The following is a 15,297-nucleotide window of genomic DNA, read 5'->3' as shown; positions in this document are numbered from 1 at the left end:
TCCGGCCATTAGCGAGCATGCAATTATGTCCCTCTGGCTGGGAGTCGAGCTTGTCACCGTTCCGAGAGATAGGAGCAACGTGTGAACAACGTCCGACCAACTCAAAGCCAGACATAATTACCGTCACGCTAACTGCAGTTAACCTTAATCATTCGTTATCTTGCAAAGAAATTTGTTTCCTTTCATATTATTATTTTTTTACAAAAAACTACAAAATTACACAACAATCTTAAAATAATGTTTTTTGTCCATTTAACGATAATTTATCTTATGAGACAACGATGATAACCAACTCACTTATAGAAAGCAAATTCGGAAGTGAATATTACAGTGATACATGTGTTTTTTTGTTTATCCTTACCACATCACACCAAAATGTAGCAAACTTATTTTAAAACAGAAAATATATTAATCTCTGAGGGTTTTACCATAGTTTGCCTTTCAAACTGCAGGCATTGGACTGAATTCAAAGAATATAACATGATTGATCTACTTGTTCAACATATACGGCGTCGAGCCGAATGAAAATCACTTCCTTACTATATGTAAAAATACTCATGTGCACTCACTCACTCACTCACTCACTCACTCACTCACTCACTCACTCACTCACTCACTCACTCACTCACTCACTCACTCACTCACTCACTCACTCACTCACTCACTCACTCACTCACTCACTCACTCACTCACTCACTCACTCACCTCACTCAATCATTCACCTCAATCACTCAATCACTCAATCACTCACTCACTCACTCACTCACTCACTCACTCACTCACTCACTCACTCACTCACTCACTCACTCACTCACTCACTCACTCACTCACTCACTCACTCACCTCACTCAATCATTCACCTCAATCACTCAATCAATCACTCAATCACTCAATCACTCACTCACTCACCTCACTCAATCATTCACCTCAATCACTCAATCAATCACTCACCTCACTCAATCACTCACTCAATCATTCACCACACTCACTCAATCATTCACCTCACTCACTCACTCAAGAACTGATTTATTGAGTAAATGAATGAATCGCATCATAATGTCAATGATTAATCAATGATGCCTTGGTTCATTTATTCATTCATAAACTAATTGGTACACGAATTGATTGATATATTGATTATTGAGTTTTTTTGCTCTTTGCGTAAGTAAACACATTATTTTTTGAAGGAACGAAAAGAAGTCAGGTCATTATTTTGAATTTATTATATTGACATGGCAATAACAAAATTAACAAACTTAACAATACATACAATAATTATAGTATAAATTCAAAAACAAACCATATAAAATAAATTACAATGTAGCACGGTATTGGTAGCACTAAATACCACTGATATCACATGTGTCAGTATGCGCGGTTTACGGGGATTTAAAGATCAATGTGTAATCTTGCGATTCTGCTACGATATCTTCTACTCGTCACTTGCTTGTCTCCTGCCGTCCACGACTTGGACTTTACCCGAAAGTGACGTAGGTCGGCTGCGTGGTCGTCGTGCAGCATGGGCATATAGCCGACAGGTGTGCACAATTTCTGTTGTGTCTCGTAGAATGCCTTGTATCCGCCATGGAGGAGGTAAACTTCTGGGAAGTTGAGCGCCGGGTAGTTGTGTTGGTTCAGCGCGCGGTCCTGCGATCTCAAGAACCTGTACCTGAAGAAGATAAATATGAAAATATAATCACCCACATTCACATTGTGTTCATTATAAGAAATACACACTAGAAATACCAAATGAATATCGCTGATTTAGTGTGGTAATTAATTAAATACCTACATTTTAGGTCCCCGTTCGGAGGAGAATTCACAGTGGAAGATTAACACGTGGCGTTTCTCTGGCGTCACCGGCGTTTTTAGGAGCTCGTTGACCGCGTCTTTAGTGTAGAGGTTGACAGCATCCTGGATGTGGCCGCCCTCATACTCGTACGGGTAGCGGCAGTCGACGACTGTCACCTTGGACAGCCGGTCGTTGTATCTGCCTGCCAGTACATTTGCCATGGTGTCCGTGCTGATGGATTTGAGGTCGCTGTGCTTGCCTGGGATTGTTGGAAGCGTGTAGTCTCGTGAGCCGTCGGCCACCAGGTCACACGTTTCGAGACGTTCCACTGCGTGGATGATGTCTTTCTCGATCGTCTGGATATCTTCGCCTCTGACCTTTTTCACAGCCGGGGAGTCGTCCACCTCGCTGTCCGCTGGACGCTTGCCAGAGAACAAACTTCTCTTGACGTCACCTGATCGGATACTTCTGTGACGTCTTCTTGATGGCAGCTTGATCTAAAAACAGACATGGGACATTGTACAACATGGTAACTCATATAGAATATTGTTTTGACAGAGTACGAGAGTAGATTGTTATTTTTTTATTATTGTTAAGTGGCGACTTTCGACTAAATGCTACTTCACTCAATTTAACACATATTGTAATGTCGGCCTACCGATAGTTCTGCGCTGGATCCAATTCCCGAGTCCAAAGACTCGTTGACCGTCTGGCATGGTGTTAACATAGCCGCGATCTCGTCCCACGGTGACCCGGATGTGACGTCACTCACTGGAGAGTCTTCGAATAGTCGAGTTCTGAAAATAGATGAATACATTATTATTATTAATATTATTATTGAGTCAGTGGTTTATAATAACCTTAATATACATATATATATTATACATATATAATATTTTAGTTTTATCCCTCTCATCACACATTAACATTAAAGAAAAATGCTCTCGAGTGGTACCTGTTAAAGTAACAATACACTTACCTAATAGACATTTCTAGAATGAATTTTAGTTTTTACACAGCTATTGGAAGAGATAATTTGAGAATACGGTTTGTATGCACGGTAATGGTTAGGAATGGTTATGATATTTTTCGCTTCATAGATGTGTATATATCCAGCCATGGTTGGTGTCCGGCCATTAGCGAGCATGCAATTATGTCCCTCTGGCTGGGAGTCGAGCTTGTCACCGTTCCGAGAGATAGGAGCAACGTGTGAACAACGTCCGACCAACTCAAAGCCAGACATAATTACCGTCACGCTAACTGCAGTTAACCTTAATCATTCGTTATCTTGCAAAGAAATTTGTTTCCTTTCATATTATTATTTTTTTACAAAAAACTACAAAATTACACAACAATCTTAAAATAATGTTTTTTGTCCATTTAACGATAATTTATCTTATGAGACAACGATGATAACCAACTCACTTATAGAAAGCAAATTACACAAATTCGGAAGTGAATATTCAGTGATACATGTGTTTTTTTGTTTATCCTTACCACATCACACCAAAATGTAGCAAACTTATTTTAAAACAGAAAATATATTAATCTCTGAGGGTTTTACCATAGTTTGCCTTTCAAACTGCAGGCATTGGACTGAATTCAAAGAATATAACATGATTGATCTACTTGTTCAACATATACGGCGTCGAGCCGAATGAAAATCACTTCCTTACTATATGTAAAAATACTCATGTGCACTCACTCACTCACTCACTCACTCACTCACTCACTCACTCACTCACTCACTCACTCACTCACTCACTCACTCACTCACTCACTCACTCACTCACTCACTCACTCACTCACTCACTCACTCACTCACTCACTCACTCACTCACTCACTCACTCACTCACTCACTCACTCACTCACTCACTCACCTCACTCAATCATTCACCTCAATCACTCAATCAATCACTCAATCACTCAATCACTCAATCACTCAATCAATCACCTCACTCAATCATTCACCTCAATCACTCAATCAATCACTCACCTCACTCAATCACTCACTCAATCATTCACCACACTCACTCAATCATTCACCTCACTCACTCACTCAAGAACTGATTTATTGAGTAAATGAATGAATCGCATCATAATGTCAATGATTAATCAATGATGCCTTGGTTCATTTATTCATTCATAAACTAATTGGTACACGAATTGATTGATATATTGATTATTGAGTTTTTTTGCTCTTTGCGTAAGTAAACACATTATTTTTTGAAGGAACGAAAAGAAGTCAGGTCATTATTTTGAATTTATTATATTGACATGGCAATAACAAAATTAACAAACTTAACAATACATACAATAATTATAGTATAAATTCAAAAACAAACCATATAAAATAAATTACAATGTAGCACGGTATTGGTAGCACTAAATACCACTGATATCACATGTGTCAGTATGCGCGGTTTACGGGGATTTAAAGATCAATGTGTAATCTTGCGATTCTGCTACGATATCTTCTACTCGTCACTTGCTTGTCTCCTGCCGTCCACGACTTGGACTTTACCCGAAAGTGACGTAGGTCGGCTGCGTGGTCGTCGTGCAGCATGGGCATATAGCCGACAGGTGTGCACAATTTCTGTTGTGTCTCGTAGAATGCCTTGTATCCGCCATGGAGGAGGTAAACTTCTGGGAAGTTGAGCGCCGGGTAGTTGTGTTGGTTCAGCGCGCGGTCCTGCGATCTCAAGAACCTGTACCTGAAGAAGATAAATATGAAAATATAATCACCCACATTCACATTGTGTTCATTATAAGAAATACACACTAGAAATACCAAATGAATATCGCTGATTTAGTGTGGTAATTAATTAAATACCTACATTTTAGGTCCCCGTTCGGAGGAGAATTCACAGTGGAAGATTAACACGTGGCGTTTCTCTGGCGTCACCGGCGTTTTTAGGAGCTCGTTGACCGCGTCTTTAGGTGTAGAGGTTGACAGCATCCTGGATGTGGCCGCCCTCATACTCGTACGGGTAGCGGCAGTCGACGACTGTCACCTTGGACAGCCGGTCGTTGTATCTGCCTGCCAGTACATTTGCCATGGTGTCCGTGCTGATGGATTTGAGGTCGCTGTGCTTGCCTGGGATTGTTGGAAGCGTGTAGTCTCGTGAGCCGTCGGCCACCAGGTCACACGTTTCGAGACGTTCCACTGCGTGGATGATGTCTTTCTCGATCGTCTGGATATCTTCGCCTCTGACCTTTTTCACAGCCGGGGAGTCGTCCACCTCGCTGTCCGCTGGACGCTTGCCAGAGAACAAACTTCTCTTGACGTCACCTGATCGGATACTTCTGTGACGTCTTCTTGATGGCAGCTTGATCTAAAAACAGACATGGGACATTGTACAACATGGTAACTCATATAGAATATTGTTTTGACAGAGTACGAGAGTAGATTGTTATTTTTAGTAGTGTTAAGTGGCGACTTTCGACTAAATGCTACTTCACTCAATTTAACACATATTGTAATGTCGGCCTACCGATAGTTCTGCGCTGGATCCAATTCCCGAGTCCAAAGACTCGTTGACCGTCTGGCATGGTGTTAACATAGCCGCGATCTCGTCCCACGGTGACCCGGATGTGACGTCACTCACTGGAGAGTCTTCGAATAGTCGAGTTCTGAAAATAGATGAATACATTATTATTATTATTATATTATTATTATTGAGTCAGTGGTTTATAATAACCTTAATATACATATATATATTATACATATATAATATTTTAGTTTATCCCTCTCATCACACATTAACATTAAAGAAAAATGCTCTCGAGTGGTACCTGTTAAAGTAACAATACACTTACCTAATAGACATTTCTAGAATGAATTTTAGTTTTTACACAGCTATTGGAAGAGATAATTTGAGAATACGGTTTGTATGCACGGTAATGGTTAGGAATGGTTATGATATTTTTCGCTTCATAGATGTGTATATATCCAGCCATGGTTGGTGTCCGGCCATTAGCGAGCATGCAATTATGTCCCTCTGGCTGGGAGTCGAGCTTGTCACCGTTCCGAGAGATAGGAGCAACGTGTGAACAACGTCCGACCAACTCAAAGCCAGACATAATTACCGTCACGCTAACTGCAGTTAACCTTAATCATTCGTTATCTTGCAAAGAAATTTGTTTCCTTTCATATTATTATTTTTTTACAAAAAACTACAAAATTACACAACAATCTTAAAATAATGTTTTTTGTCCATTTAACGATAATTTATCTTATGAGACAACGATGATAACCAACTCACTTATAGAAAGCAAATTACACAAATTCGGAAGTGAATATTCAGTGATACATGTGTTTTTTTGTTTATCCTTACCACATCACACCAAAATGTAGCAAACTTATTTTAAAACAGAAAATATATTAATCTCTGAGGGTTTTACCATAGTTTGCCTTTCAAACTGCAGGCATTGGACTGAATTCAAAGAATATAACATGATTGATCTACTTGTTCAACATATACGGCGTCGAGCCGAATGAAAATCACTTCCTTACTATATGTAAAAATACTCATGTGCACTCACTCACTCACTCACTCACTCACTCACTCACTCACTCACTCACTCACTCACTCACTCACTCACTCACTCACTCACTCACTCACTCACTCACTCACTCACTCAATCATTCACCTCAATCACTCAATCAATCACTCAATCACTCAATCACTCACTCACTCACTCACTCACTCACTCACTCACTCACTCACTCACTCACTCACTCACTCACTCACTCACTCACTCACTCACTCACTCACTCACTCACCTCACTCAATCATTCACCTCAATCACTCAATCAATCACTCAATCACTCAATCACTCACTCACTCACCTCACTCAATCATTCACCTCAATCACTCAATCAATCACTCACCTCACTCAATCACTCACTCAATCATTCACCACACTCACTCAATCATTCACCTCACTCACTCACTCAAGAACTGATTTATTGAGTAAATGAATGAATCGCATCATAATGTCAATGATTAATCAATGATGCCTTGGTTCATTTATTCATTCATAAACTAATTGGTACACGAATTGATTGATATATTGATTATTGAGTTTTTTTGCTCTTTGCGTAAGTAAACACATTATTTTTTGAAGGAACGAAAAGAAGTCAGGTCATTATTTTGAATTTATTATATTGACATGGCAATAACAAAATTAACAAACTTAACAATACATACAATAATTATAGTATAAATTCAAAAACAAACCATATAAAATAAATTACAATGTAGCACGGTATTGGTAGCACTAAATACCACTGATATCACATGTGTCAGTATGCGCGGTTTACGGGGATTTAAAGATCAATGTGTAATCTTGCGATTCTGCTACGATATCTTCTACTCGTCACTTGCTTGTCTCCTGCCGTCCACGACTTGGACTTTACCCGAAAGTGACGTAGGTCGGCTGCGTGGTCGTCGTGCAGCATGGGCATATAGCCGACAGGTGTGCACAATTTCTGTTGTGTCTCGTAGAATGCCTTGTATCCGCCATGGAGGAGGTAAACTTCTGGGAAGTTGAGCGCCGGGTAGTTGTGTTGGTTCAGCGCGCGGTCCTGCGATCTCAAGAACCTGTACCTGAAGAAGATAAATATGAAAATATAATCACCCACATTCACATTGTGTTCATTATAAGAAATACACACTAGAAATACCAAATGAATATCGCTGATTTAGTGTGGTAATTAATTAAATACCTACATTTTAGGTCCCCGTTCGGAGGAGAATTCACAGTGGAAGATTAACACGTGGCGTTTCTCTGGCGTCACCGGCGTTTTTAGGAGCTCGTTGACCGCGTCTTTAGTGTAGAGGTTGACAGCATCCTGGATGTGGCCGCCCTCATACTCGTACGGGTAGCGGCAGTCGACGACTGTCACCTTGGACAGCCGGTCGTTGTATCTGCCTGCCAGTACATTTGCCATGGTGTCCGTGCTGATGGATTTGAGGTCGCTGTGCTTGCCTGGGATTGTTGGAAGCGTGTAGTCTCGTGAGCCGTCGGCCACCAGGTCACACGTTTCGAGACGTTCCACTGCGTGGATGATGTCTTTCTCGATCGTCTGGATATCTTCGCCTCTGACCTTTTTCACAGCCGGGGAGTCGTCCACCTCGCTGTCCGCTGGACGCTTGCCAGAGAACAAACTTCTCTTGACGTCACCTGATCGGATACTTCTGTGACGTCTTCTTGATGGCAGCTTGATCTAAAAACAGACATGGGACATTGTACAACATGGTAACTCATATAGAATATTGTTTTGACAGAGTACGAGAGTAGATTGTTATTTTTTTATTATTGTTAAGTGGCGACTTTCGACTAAATGCTACTTCACTCAATTTAACACATATTGTAATGTCGGCCTACCGATAGTTCTGCGCTGGATCCAATTCCCGAGTCCAAAGACTCGTTGACCGTCTGGCATGGTGTTAACATAGCCGCGATCTCGTCCCACGGTGACCCGGATGTGACGTCACTCACTGGAGAGTCTTCGAATAGTCGAGTTCTGAAAATAGATGAATACATTATTATTATTAATATTATTATTGAGTCAGTGGTTTATAATAACCTTAATATATATATATATATTATACATATATAATATTTTAGTTTTATCCCTCTCATCACACATTAACATTAAAGAAAAATGCTCTCGAGTGGTACCTGTTAAAGTAACAATACACTTACCTAATAGACATTTCTAGAATGAATTTTAGTTTTTACACAGCTATTGGAAGAGATAATTTGAGAATACGGTTTGTATGCACGGTAATGGTTAGGAATGGTTATGATATGTTTCGCTTCATAGATGTGTATATATCCAGCCATGGTTGGTGTCCGGCCATTAGCGAGCATGCAATTATGTCCCTCTGGCTGGGAGTCGAGCTTGTCACCGTTCCGAGAGATAGGAGCAACGTGTGAACAACGTCCGACCAACTCAAAGCCAGACATAATTACCGTCACGCTAACTGCAGTTAACCTTAATCATTCGTTATCTTGCAAAGAAATTTGTTTCCTTTCATATTATTATTTTTTTACAAAATTACACAACAATCTTAAAATAATGTTTTTTGTCCATTTAACGATAATTTATCTTATGAGACAACGATGATAACCAACTCACTTATAGAAAGCAAATTACACAAATTCGGAAGTGAATATTCAGTGATACATGTGTTTTTTTGTTTATCCTTACAACATCACACCAAAATGTAGCAAACTTATTTTAAAACAGAAAATATATTAATCTCTGAGGGTTTAACCATAGTTTGCCTTTCAAACTGCAGGCATTGGACTGAATTCAATGAATATAACATGATTGATCTACTTGTTCAACATATACGGCGTCGAGCCGAATGAAAATCACTTCCTTACTATATGTAAAAATACTCATGTGCACTCACTCACTCACTCACTCACTCACTCACTCACTCACTCACTCACTCACTCACTCACTCACTCACTCACTCACTCACTCAATCACTCACTCACTCACTCACTCACTCACTCACTCACTCACTCACTCATGTGCACTCACTCAATCACTCACTCACTCACTCACTCACTCACTCACTCAATCACTCAATCACTCACTCACTCACTCACTCACTCACTCACTCACTCACTCACTCACTCACTCACTCACTCACTCACTCAATCACCTCACTCAATCATTCACCTCAATCACTCAATCATTCACTCACTCACTCACTCACTCAATCACTCAATCACTCAATCAATCACCTCACTCAATCATTCACCTCAATCACTCAATCAATCACTCACCTCACTCAATCACTCACTCAATCATTCACCACACTCACTCAATCATTCACCTCACTCACTCACTCAAGAACTGATTTATTGAGTAAATGAATGAATCGCATCATAATGTCAATGATTAATCAATGATGCCTTGGTTCATTTATTCATTCATAAACTAATTGGTACACGAATTGATTGATATATTGATTATTGAGTTTTTTTGCTCTTTGCTTAAGTAAACACATTATTTTTTGAAGGAACGAAAAGAAGTCAGGTCATTATTTTGAATTTATTATATTGACATGGCAATAACAAAATTAACAAACTTAACAATACATACAATAATTATAGTATAAATTCAAAAACAAACCATATAAAATAAATTACAATGTAGCACGGTATTGGTAGCACTAAATACCACTGATATCACATGTGTCAGTATGCGCGGTTTACGGGGATTTAAAGATCAATGTGTAATCTTGCGATTCTGCTACGATATCTTCTACTCTTCACTTGCTTGTCTCCTGCCGTCCACGACTTGGACTTTACCCGAAAGTGACGTAGGTCGGCTGCGTGGTCGTCGTGCAGCATGGGCATATAGCCGACAGGTGTGCACAATTTCTGTTGTGTCTCGTAGAATGCCTTGTATCCGCCATGGAGGAGGTAAACTTCTGGGAAGTTGAGCGCCGGGTAGTTGTGTTGGTTCAGCGCGCGGTCCTGCGATCTCAAGAACCTGTACCTGAAGAAGATAAATATGAAAATATAATCACCCACATTCACATTGTGTTCATTATAAGAAATACACACTAGAAATACCAAATGAATATCGCTGATTTAGTGTGGTAATTAATTAAATACCTACATTTTAGGTCCCCGTTCGGAGGAGAATTCACAGTGGAAGATTAACACGTGGCGTTTCTCTGGCGTCACCGGCGTTTTTAGGAGCTCGTTGACCGCGTCTTTAGTGTAGAGGTTGACAGTATCCTGGATGTGGCCGCCCTCATACTCGTACGGGTAGCGGCAGTCGACGACTGTCACCTTGGACAGCCGGTCGTTGTATCTGCCTGCCAGTACATTTGCCATGGTGTCCGTGCTGATGGATTTGAGGTCGCTGTGCTTGCCTGGGATTGTTGGAAGCGTGTAGTCTCGTGAGCCGTCGGCCACCAGGTCACACGTTTCGAGACGTTCCACTGCGTGGATGATGTCTTTCTCGATCGTCTGGATATCTTCGCCTCTGACCTTTTTCACAGCCGGGGAGTCGTCCACCTCGCTGTCCGCTGGACGCTTGCCAGAGAACAAACTTCTCTTGACGTCACCTGATCGGATACTTCTGTGACGTCTTCTTGATGGCAGCTTGATCTAAAAACAGACATGGGACATTGTACAACATGGTAACTCATATAGAATATTGTTATTTTTTTATTATTGTTAAGTGGCGACTTTCGACTAAATGCTACTTCACTCAATTTAACACATATTGTAATGTCGGCCTACCGATAGTTCTGCGCTGGATCCAATTCCCGAGTCCAAAGACTCGTTGACCGTCTGGCATGGTGTTAACATAGCCGCGATCTCGTCCCACGGTGACCCGGATGTGACGTCACTCACTGGAGAGTCTTCGAATAGTCGAGTTCTGAAAATAGATGAATACATTATTATTATTAATATTATTATTGAGTCAGTGGTTTATAATGACCTTAATATACATATATATATTATACATATATAATATTTTAGTTTTATCCCTCTCATCACACATTAACATTAAAGAAAAATGCTCTCGAGTGGTACCTGTTAAAGTAACAATACACTTACCTAATAGACATTTCTAGAATGAATTTTAGTTTTTACACAGCTATTGGAAGAGATAATTTGAGAATACGGTTTGTATGCACGGTAATGGTTAGGAATGGTTATGATATTTTTCGCTTCATAGATGTGTATATATCCAGCCATGGTTGGTGTCCGGCCATTAGCGAGCATGCAATTATGTCCCTCTGGCTGGGAGTCGAGCTTGTCACCGTTCCGAGAGATAGGAGCAACGTGTGAACAACGTCCGACCAACTCAAAGCCAGACATAATTACCGTCACGCTAACTGCAGTTAACCTTAATCATTCGTTATCTTGCAAAGAAATTTGTTTCCTTTCATATTATTATTTTTTTACAAAAAACTACAAAATTACACAACAATCTTAAAATAATGTTTTTTGTCCATTTAACGATAATTTATCTTATGAGACAACGATGATAACCAACTCACTTATAGAAAGCAAATTACACAAATTCGGAAGTGAATATTCAGTGATACATGTGTTTTTTTGTTTATCCTTACCACATCACACCAAAATGTAGCAAACTTATTTTAAAACAGAAAATATATTAATCTCTGAGGGTTTTACCATAGTTTGCCTTTCAAACTGCAGGCATTGGACTGAATTCAAAGAATATAACATGATTGATCTACTTGTTCAACATATACGGCGTCGAGCCGAATGAAAATCACTTCCTTACTATATGTAAAAATACTCATGTGCACTCACTCACTCACTCACTCACTCACTCACTCACTCACTCACTCACTCACTCACTCACTCACTCACTCACTCACTCACTCACTCACTCACTCACTCACTCACTCACTCACTCATGTGCACTCACTCACTCACTCACTCACTCACTCACTCACTCACTCACTCACTCACTCACTCACTCACTCACTCACTCACTCACTCACTCACTCACTCACTCACTCACTCACTCACTCACTCACTCACTCAATCACTCACTCACTCACTCACTCAATCACTCAATCACTCAATCACTCAATCAATCACCTCACTCAATCATTCACCTCAATCACTCAATCATTCACCTCAATCACTCACCACACTCACTCAATCATTCACCACACTCACTCAATCATTCACCTCACTCACTCACTCAAGAACTGATTTATTGAGTAAATGAATGAATCGCATCATAATGTCAATGATTAATCAATGATGCCTTGGTTCATTTATTCATTCATAAACTAATTGGTACACGAATTGATTGATTATTGAGTTTTTTTGCTCTTTGCGTAAGTAAACACATTATTTTTTGAAGGAACGAAAAGAAGTCAGGTCATTATTTTGAATTTATTATATTGACATGGCAATAACAAAATTAACAAACTTAACAATACATACAATAATTATAGTATAAATTCAAAAACAAACCATATAAAATTAATTACAATGTAGCACGGTATTGGTAGCACTAAATACCACTGATATCACATGTGTCAGTATGCGCGGTTTACGGGGATTTAAAGATCAATGTGTAATCTTGCGATTCTGCTACGATATCTTCTACTCGTCACTTGCTTGTCTCCTGCCGTCCACGACTTGGACTTTACCCGAAAGTGACGTAGGTCGGCTGCGTGGTCGTCGTGCAGCATGGGCATATAGCCGACAGGTGTGCACAATTTCTGTTGTGTCTCGTAGAATGCCTTGTATCCGCCATGGAGGAGGTAAACTTCTGGGAAGTTGAGCGCCGGGTAGTTGTGTTGGTTCAGCGCGCGGTCCTGCGATCTCAAGAACCTGTACCTGAAGAAGATAAATATGAAAATATAATCACCCACATTCACATTGTGTTCATTATAAGAAATACACACTAGAAATACCAAATGAATATCGCTGATTTAGTGTGGTAATTAATTAAATACCTACATTTTAGGTCCCCGTTCGGAGGAGAATTCACAGTGGAAGATTAACACGTGGCGTTTCTCTGGCGTCACCGGCGTTTTTAGGAGCTCGTTGACCGCGTCTTTAGTGTAGAGGTTGACAGCATCCTGGATGTGGCCGCCCTCATACTCGTACGGGTAGCGGCAGTCGACGACTGTCACCTTGGACAGCCGGTCGTTGTATCTGCCTGCCAGTACATTTGCCATGGTGTCCGTGCTGATGGATTTGAGGTCGCTGTGCTTGCCTGGGATTGTTGGAAGCGTGTAGTCTCGTGAGCCGTCGGCCACCAGGTCACACGTTTCGAGACGTTCCACTGCGTGGATGATGTCTTTCTCGATCGTCTGGATATCTTCGCCTCTGACCTTTTTCACAGCCGGGGAGTCGTCCACCTCGCTGTCCGCTGGACGCTTGCCAGAGAACAAACTTCTCTTGACGTCACCTGATCGGATACTTCTGTGACGTCTTCTTGATGGCAGCTTGATCTAAAAACAGACATGGGACATTGTACAACATGGTAACTCATATAGAATATTGTTTTGACAGAGTACGAGAGTAGATTGTTATTTTTTTATTATTGTTAAGTGGCGACTTTCGACTAAATGCTACTTCACTCAATTTAACACATATTGTAATGTCGGCCTACCGATAGTTCTGCGCTGGATCCAATTCCCGAGTCCAAAGACTCGTTGACCGTCTGGCATGGTGTTAACATAGCCGCGATCTCGTCCCACGGTGACCCGGATGTGACGTCACTCACTGGAGAGTCTTCGAATAGTCGAGTTCTGAAAATAGATGAATACATTATTATTATTAATATTATTATTGAGTCAGTGGTTTATAATAACCTTAATATACATATATATATTATACATATATAATATTTTAGTTTTATCCCTCTCATCACACATTAACATTAAAGAAAAATGCTCTCGAGTGGTACCTGTTAAAGTAACAATACACTTACCTAATAGACATTTCTAGAATGAATTTTAGTTTTTACACAGCTATTGGAAGAGCTAATTTGAGAATACGGTTTGTATGCACGGTAATGGTTAGGAATGGTTATGATATTTTTCGCTTCATAGATGTGTATATATCCAGCCATGGTTGGTGTCCGGCCATTAGCGAGCATGCAATTATGTCCCTCTGGCTGGGAGTCGAGCTTGTCACCGTTCCGAGAGATAGGAGCAACGTGTGAACAACGTCCGACCAACTCAAAGCCAGACATAATTACCGTCACGCTAACTGCAGTTAACCTTAATCATTCGTTATCTTGCAAAGAAATTTGTTTCCTTTCATATTATTATTTTTTTACAAAAAACTACAAAATTACACAACAATCTTAAAATAATGTTTTTTGTCCATTTAACGATAATTTATCTTATGAGACAACGATGATAACCAACTCACTTATAGAAAGCAAATTACACAAATTCGGAAGTGAATATTCAGTGATACATGTGTTTTTTTGTTTATCCTTACCACATCACACCAAAATGTAGCAAACTTATTTTAAAACAGAAAATATATTAATCTCTGAGGGTTTTACCATAGTTTGCCTTTCAAACTGCAGGCATTGGACTGAATTCAAAGAATATAACATGATTGATCTACTTGTTCAACATATACGGCGTCGAGCCGAATGAAAATCACTTCCTTACTATATGTAAAAATACTCATGTGCACTCACTCACTCACTCACTCACTCACTCACTCACTCACTCACTCACTCACTCACTCACTCACTCACTCACTCACTCACTCACTCACTCACTCACTCACTCACTCACTCACTCACTCACTCACTCAATCAATCAATCAATCACCTCACTCAATCATTCACCTCAATCACTCAATCATTCACCTCAATCACTCAATCAATCACTCACCTCACTCAATCATTCACCACACTCACTCAATCATTCACCTCACTCACTCACTCAAGAACTGATTTATTGAGTAAATGAATGAATCGCATCATAATGTC

At 40.1% G+C, this 15,297-nt stretch overlaps 4 protein-coding genes and 1 pseudogene across 4 annotated transcripts; all 5 read right to left on the bottom strand.

Annotated features, from left to right (window-relative positions):
- Positions 1-1,389: 1,389 nt before the first annotated feature.
- On the bottom strand, positions 1,390-2,782 carry LOC128225765 (M-phase inducer phosphatase 1-like). The gene is made up of 4 exons (XM_052935666.1): positions 2,772-2,782; positions 2,451-2,589; positions 1,793-2,289; positions 1,390-1,669 (listed from the first exon to the last, which is right to left on the bottom strand). The coding sequence occupies exons 1-4, from the start codon at positions 2,780-2,782 to the stop codon at positions 1,390-1,392; spliced, it is 927 nt and encodes a 308-aa protein (XP_052791626.1).
- Positions 2,783-4,227: 1,445 nt separating this feature from the next.
- LOC128225764 (M-phase inducer phosphatase 1-like) lies at positions 4,228-5,623 on the bottom strand (annotated as a pseudogene).
- A 1,502-nt stretch (positions 5,624-7,125) lies between these two features.
- LOC128225763 (M-phase inducer phosphatase 1-like) lies at positions 7,126-8,518 on the bottom strand. Its single transcript, XM_052935665.1, has 4 exons — positions 8,508-8,518; positions 8,187-8,325; positions 7,529-8,025; positions 7,126-7,405 (listed from the first exon to the last, which is right to left on the bottom strand). The coding sequence occupies exons 1-4, from the start codon at positions 8,516-8,518 to the stop codon at positions 7,126-7,128; spliced, it is 927 nt and encodes a 308-aa protein (XP_052791625.1).
- A 1,525-nt stretch (positions 8,519-10,043) lies between these two features.
- Positions 10,044-11,410, bottom strand: LOC128225762 (M-phase inducer phosphatase 1-like). Its single transcript, XM_052935664.1, has 4 exons — positions 11,400-11,410; positions 11,079-11,217; positions 10,447-10,943; positions 10,044-10,323 (listed from the first exon to the last, which is right to left on the bottom strand). The coding sequence occupies exons 1-4, from the start codon at positions 11,408-11,410 to the stop codon at positions 10,044-10,046; spliced, it is 927 nt and encodes a 308-aa protein (XP_052791624.1).
- A 1,482-nt stretch (positions 11,411-12,892) lies between these two features.
- LOC128225761 (M-phase inducer phosphatase 1-like) lies at positions 12,893-14,285 on the bottom strand. The gene is made up of 4 exons (XM_052935663.1): positions 14,275-14,285; positions 13,954-14,092; positions 13,296-13,792; positions 12,893-13,172 (listed from the first exon to the last, which is right to left on the bottom strand). The coding sequence occupies exons 1-4, from the start codon at positions 14,283-14,285 to the stop codon at positions 12,893-12,895; spliced, it is 927 nt and encodes a 308-aa protein (XP_052791623.1).
- Positions 14,286-15,297: the final 1,012 nt, after the last annotated feature.

This window comes from Mya arenaria, chromosome 3 (genome assembly GCF_026914265.1).
Source record: "Mya arenaria isolate MELC-2E11 chromosome 3, ASM2691426v1".
In the NCBI taxonomy this organism is placed as follows: Eukaryota; Metazoa; Mollusca; class Bivalvia; order Myida; family Myidae; genus Mya; species Mya arenaria.
The sequence above is the reverse complement of the archived record's forward strand: the minus strand, read 5'-3'. Positions and strand labels throughout refer to the sequence as shown.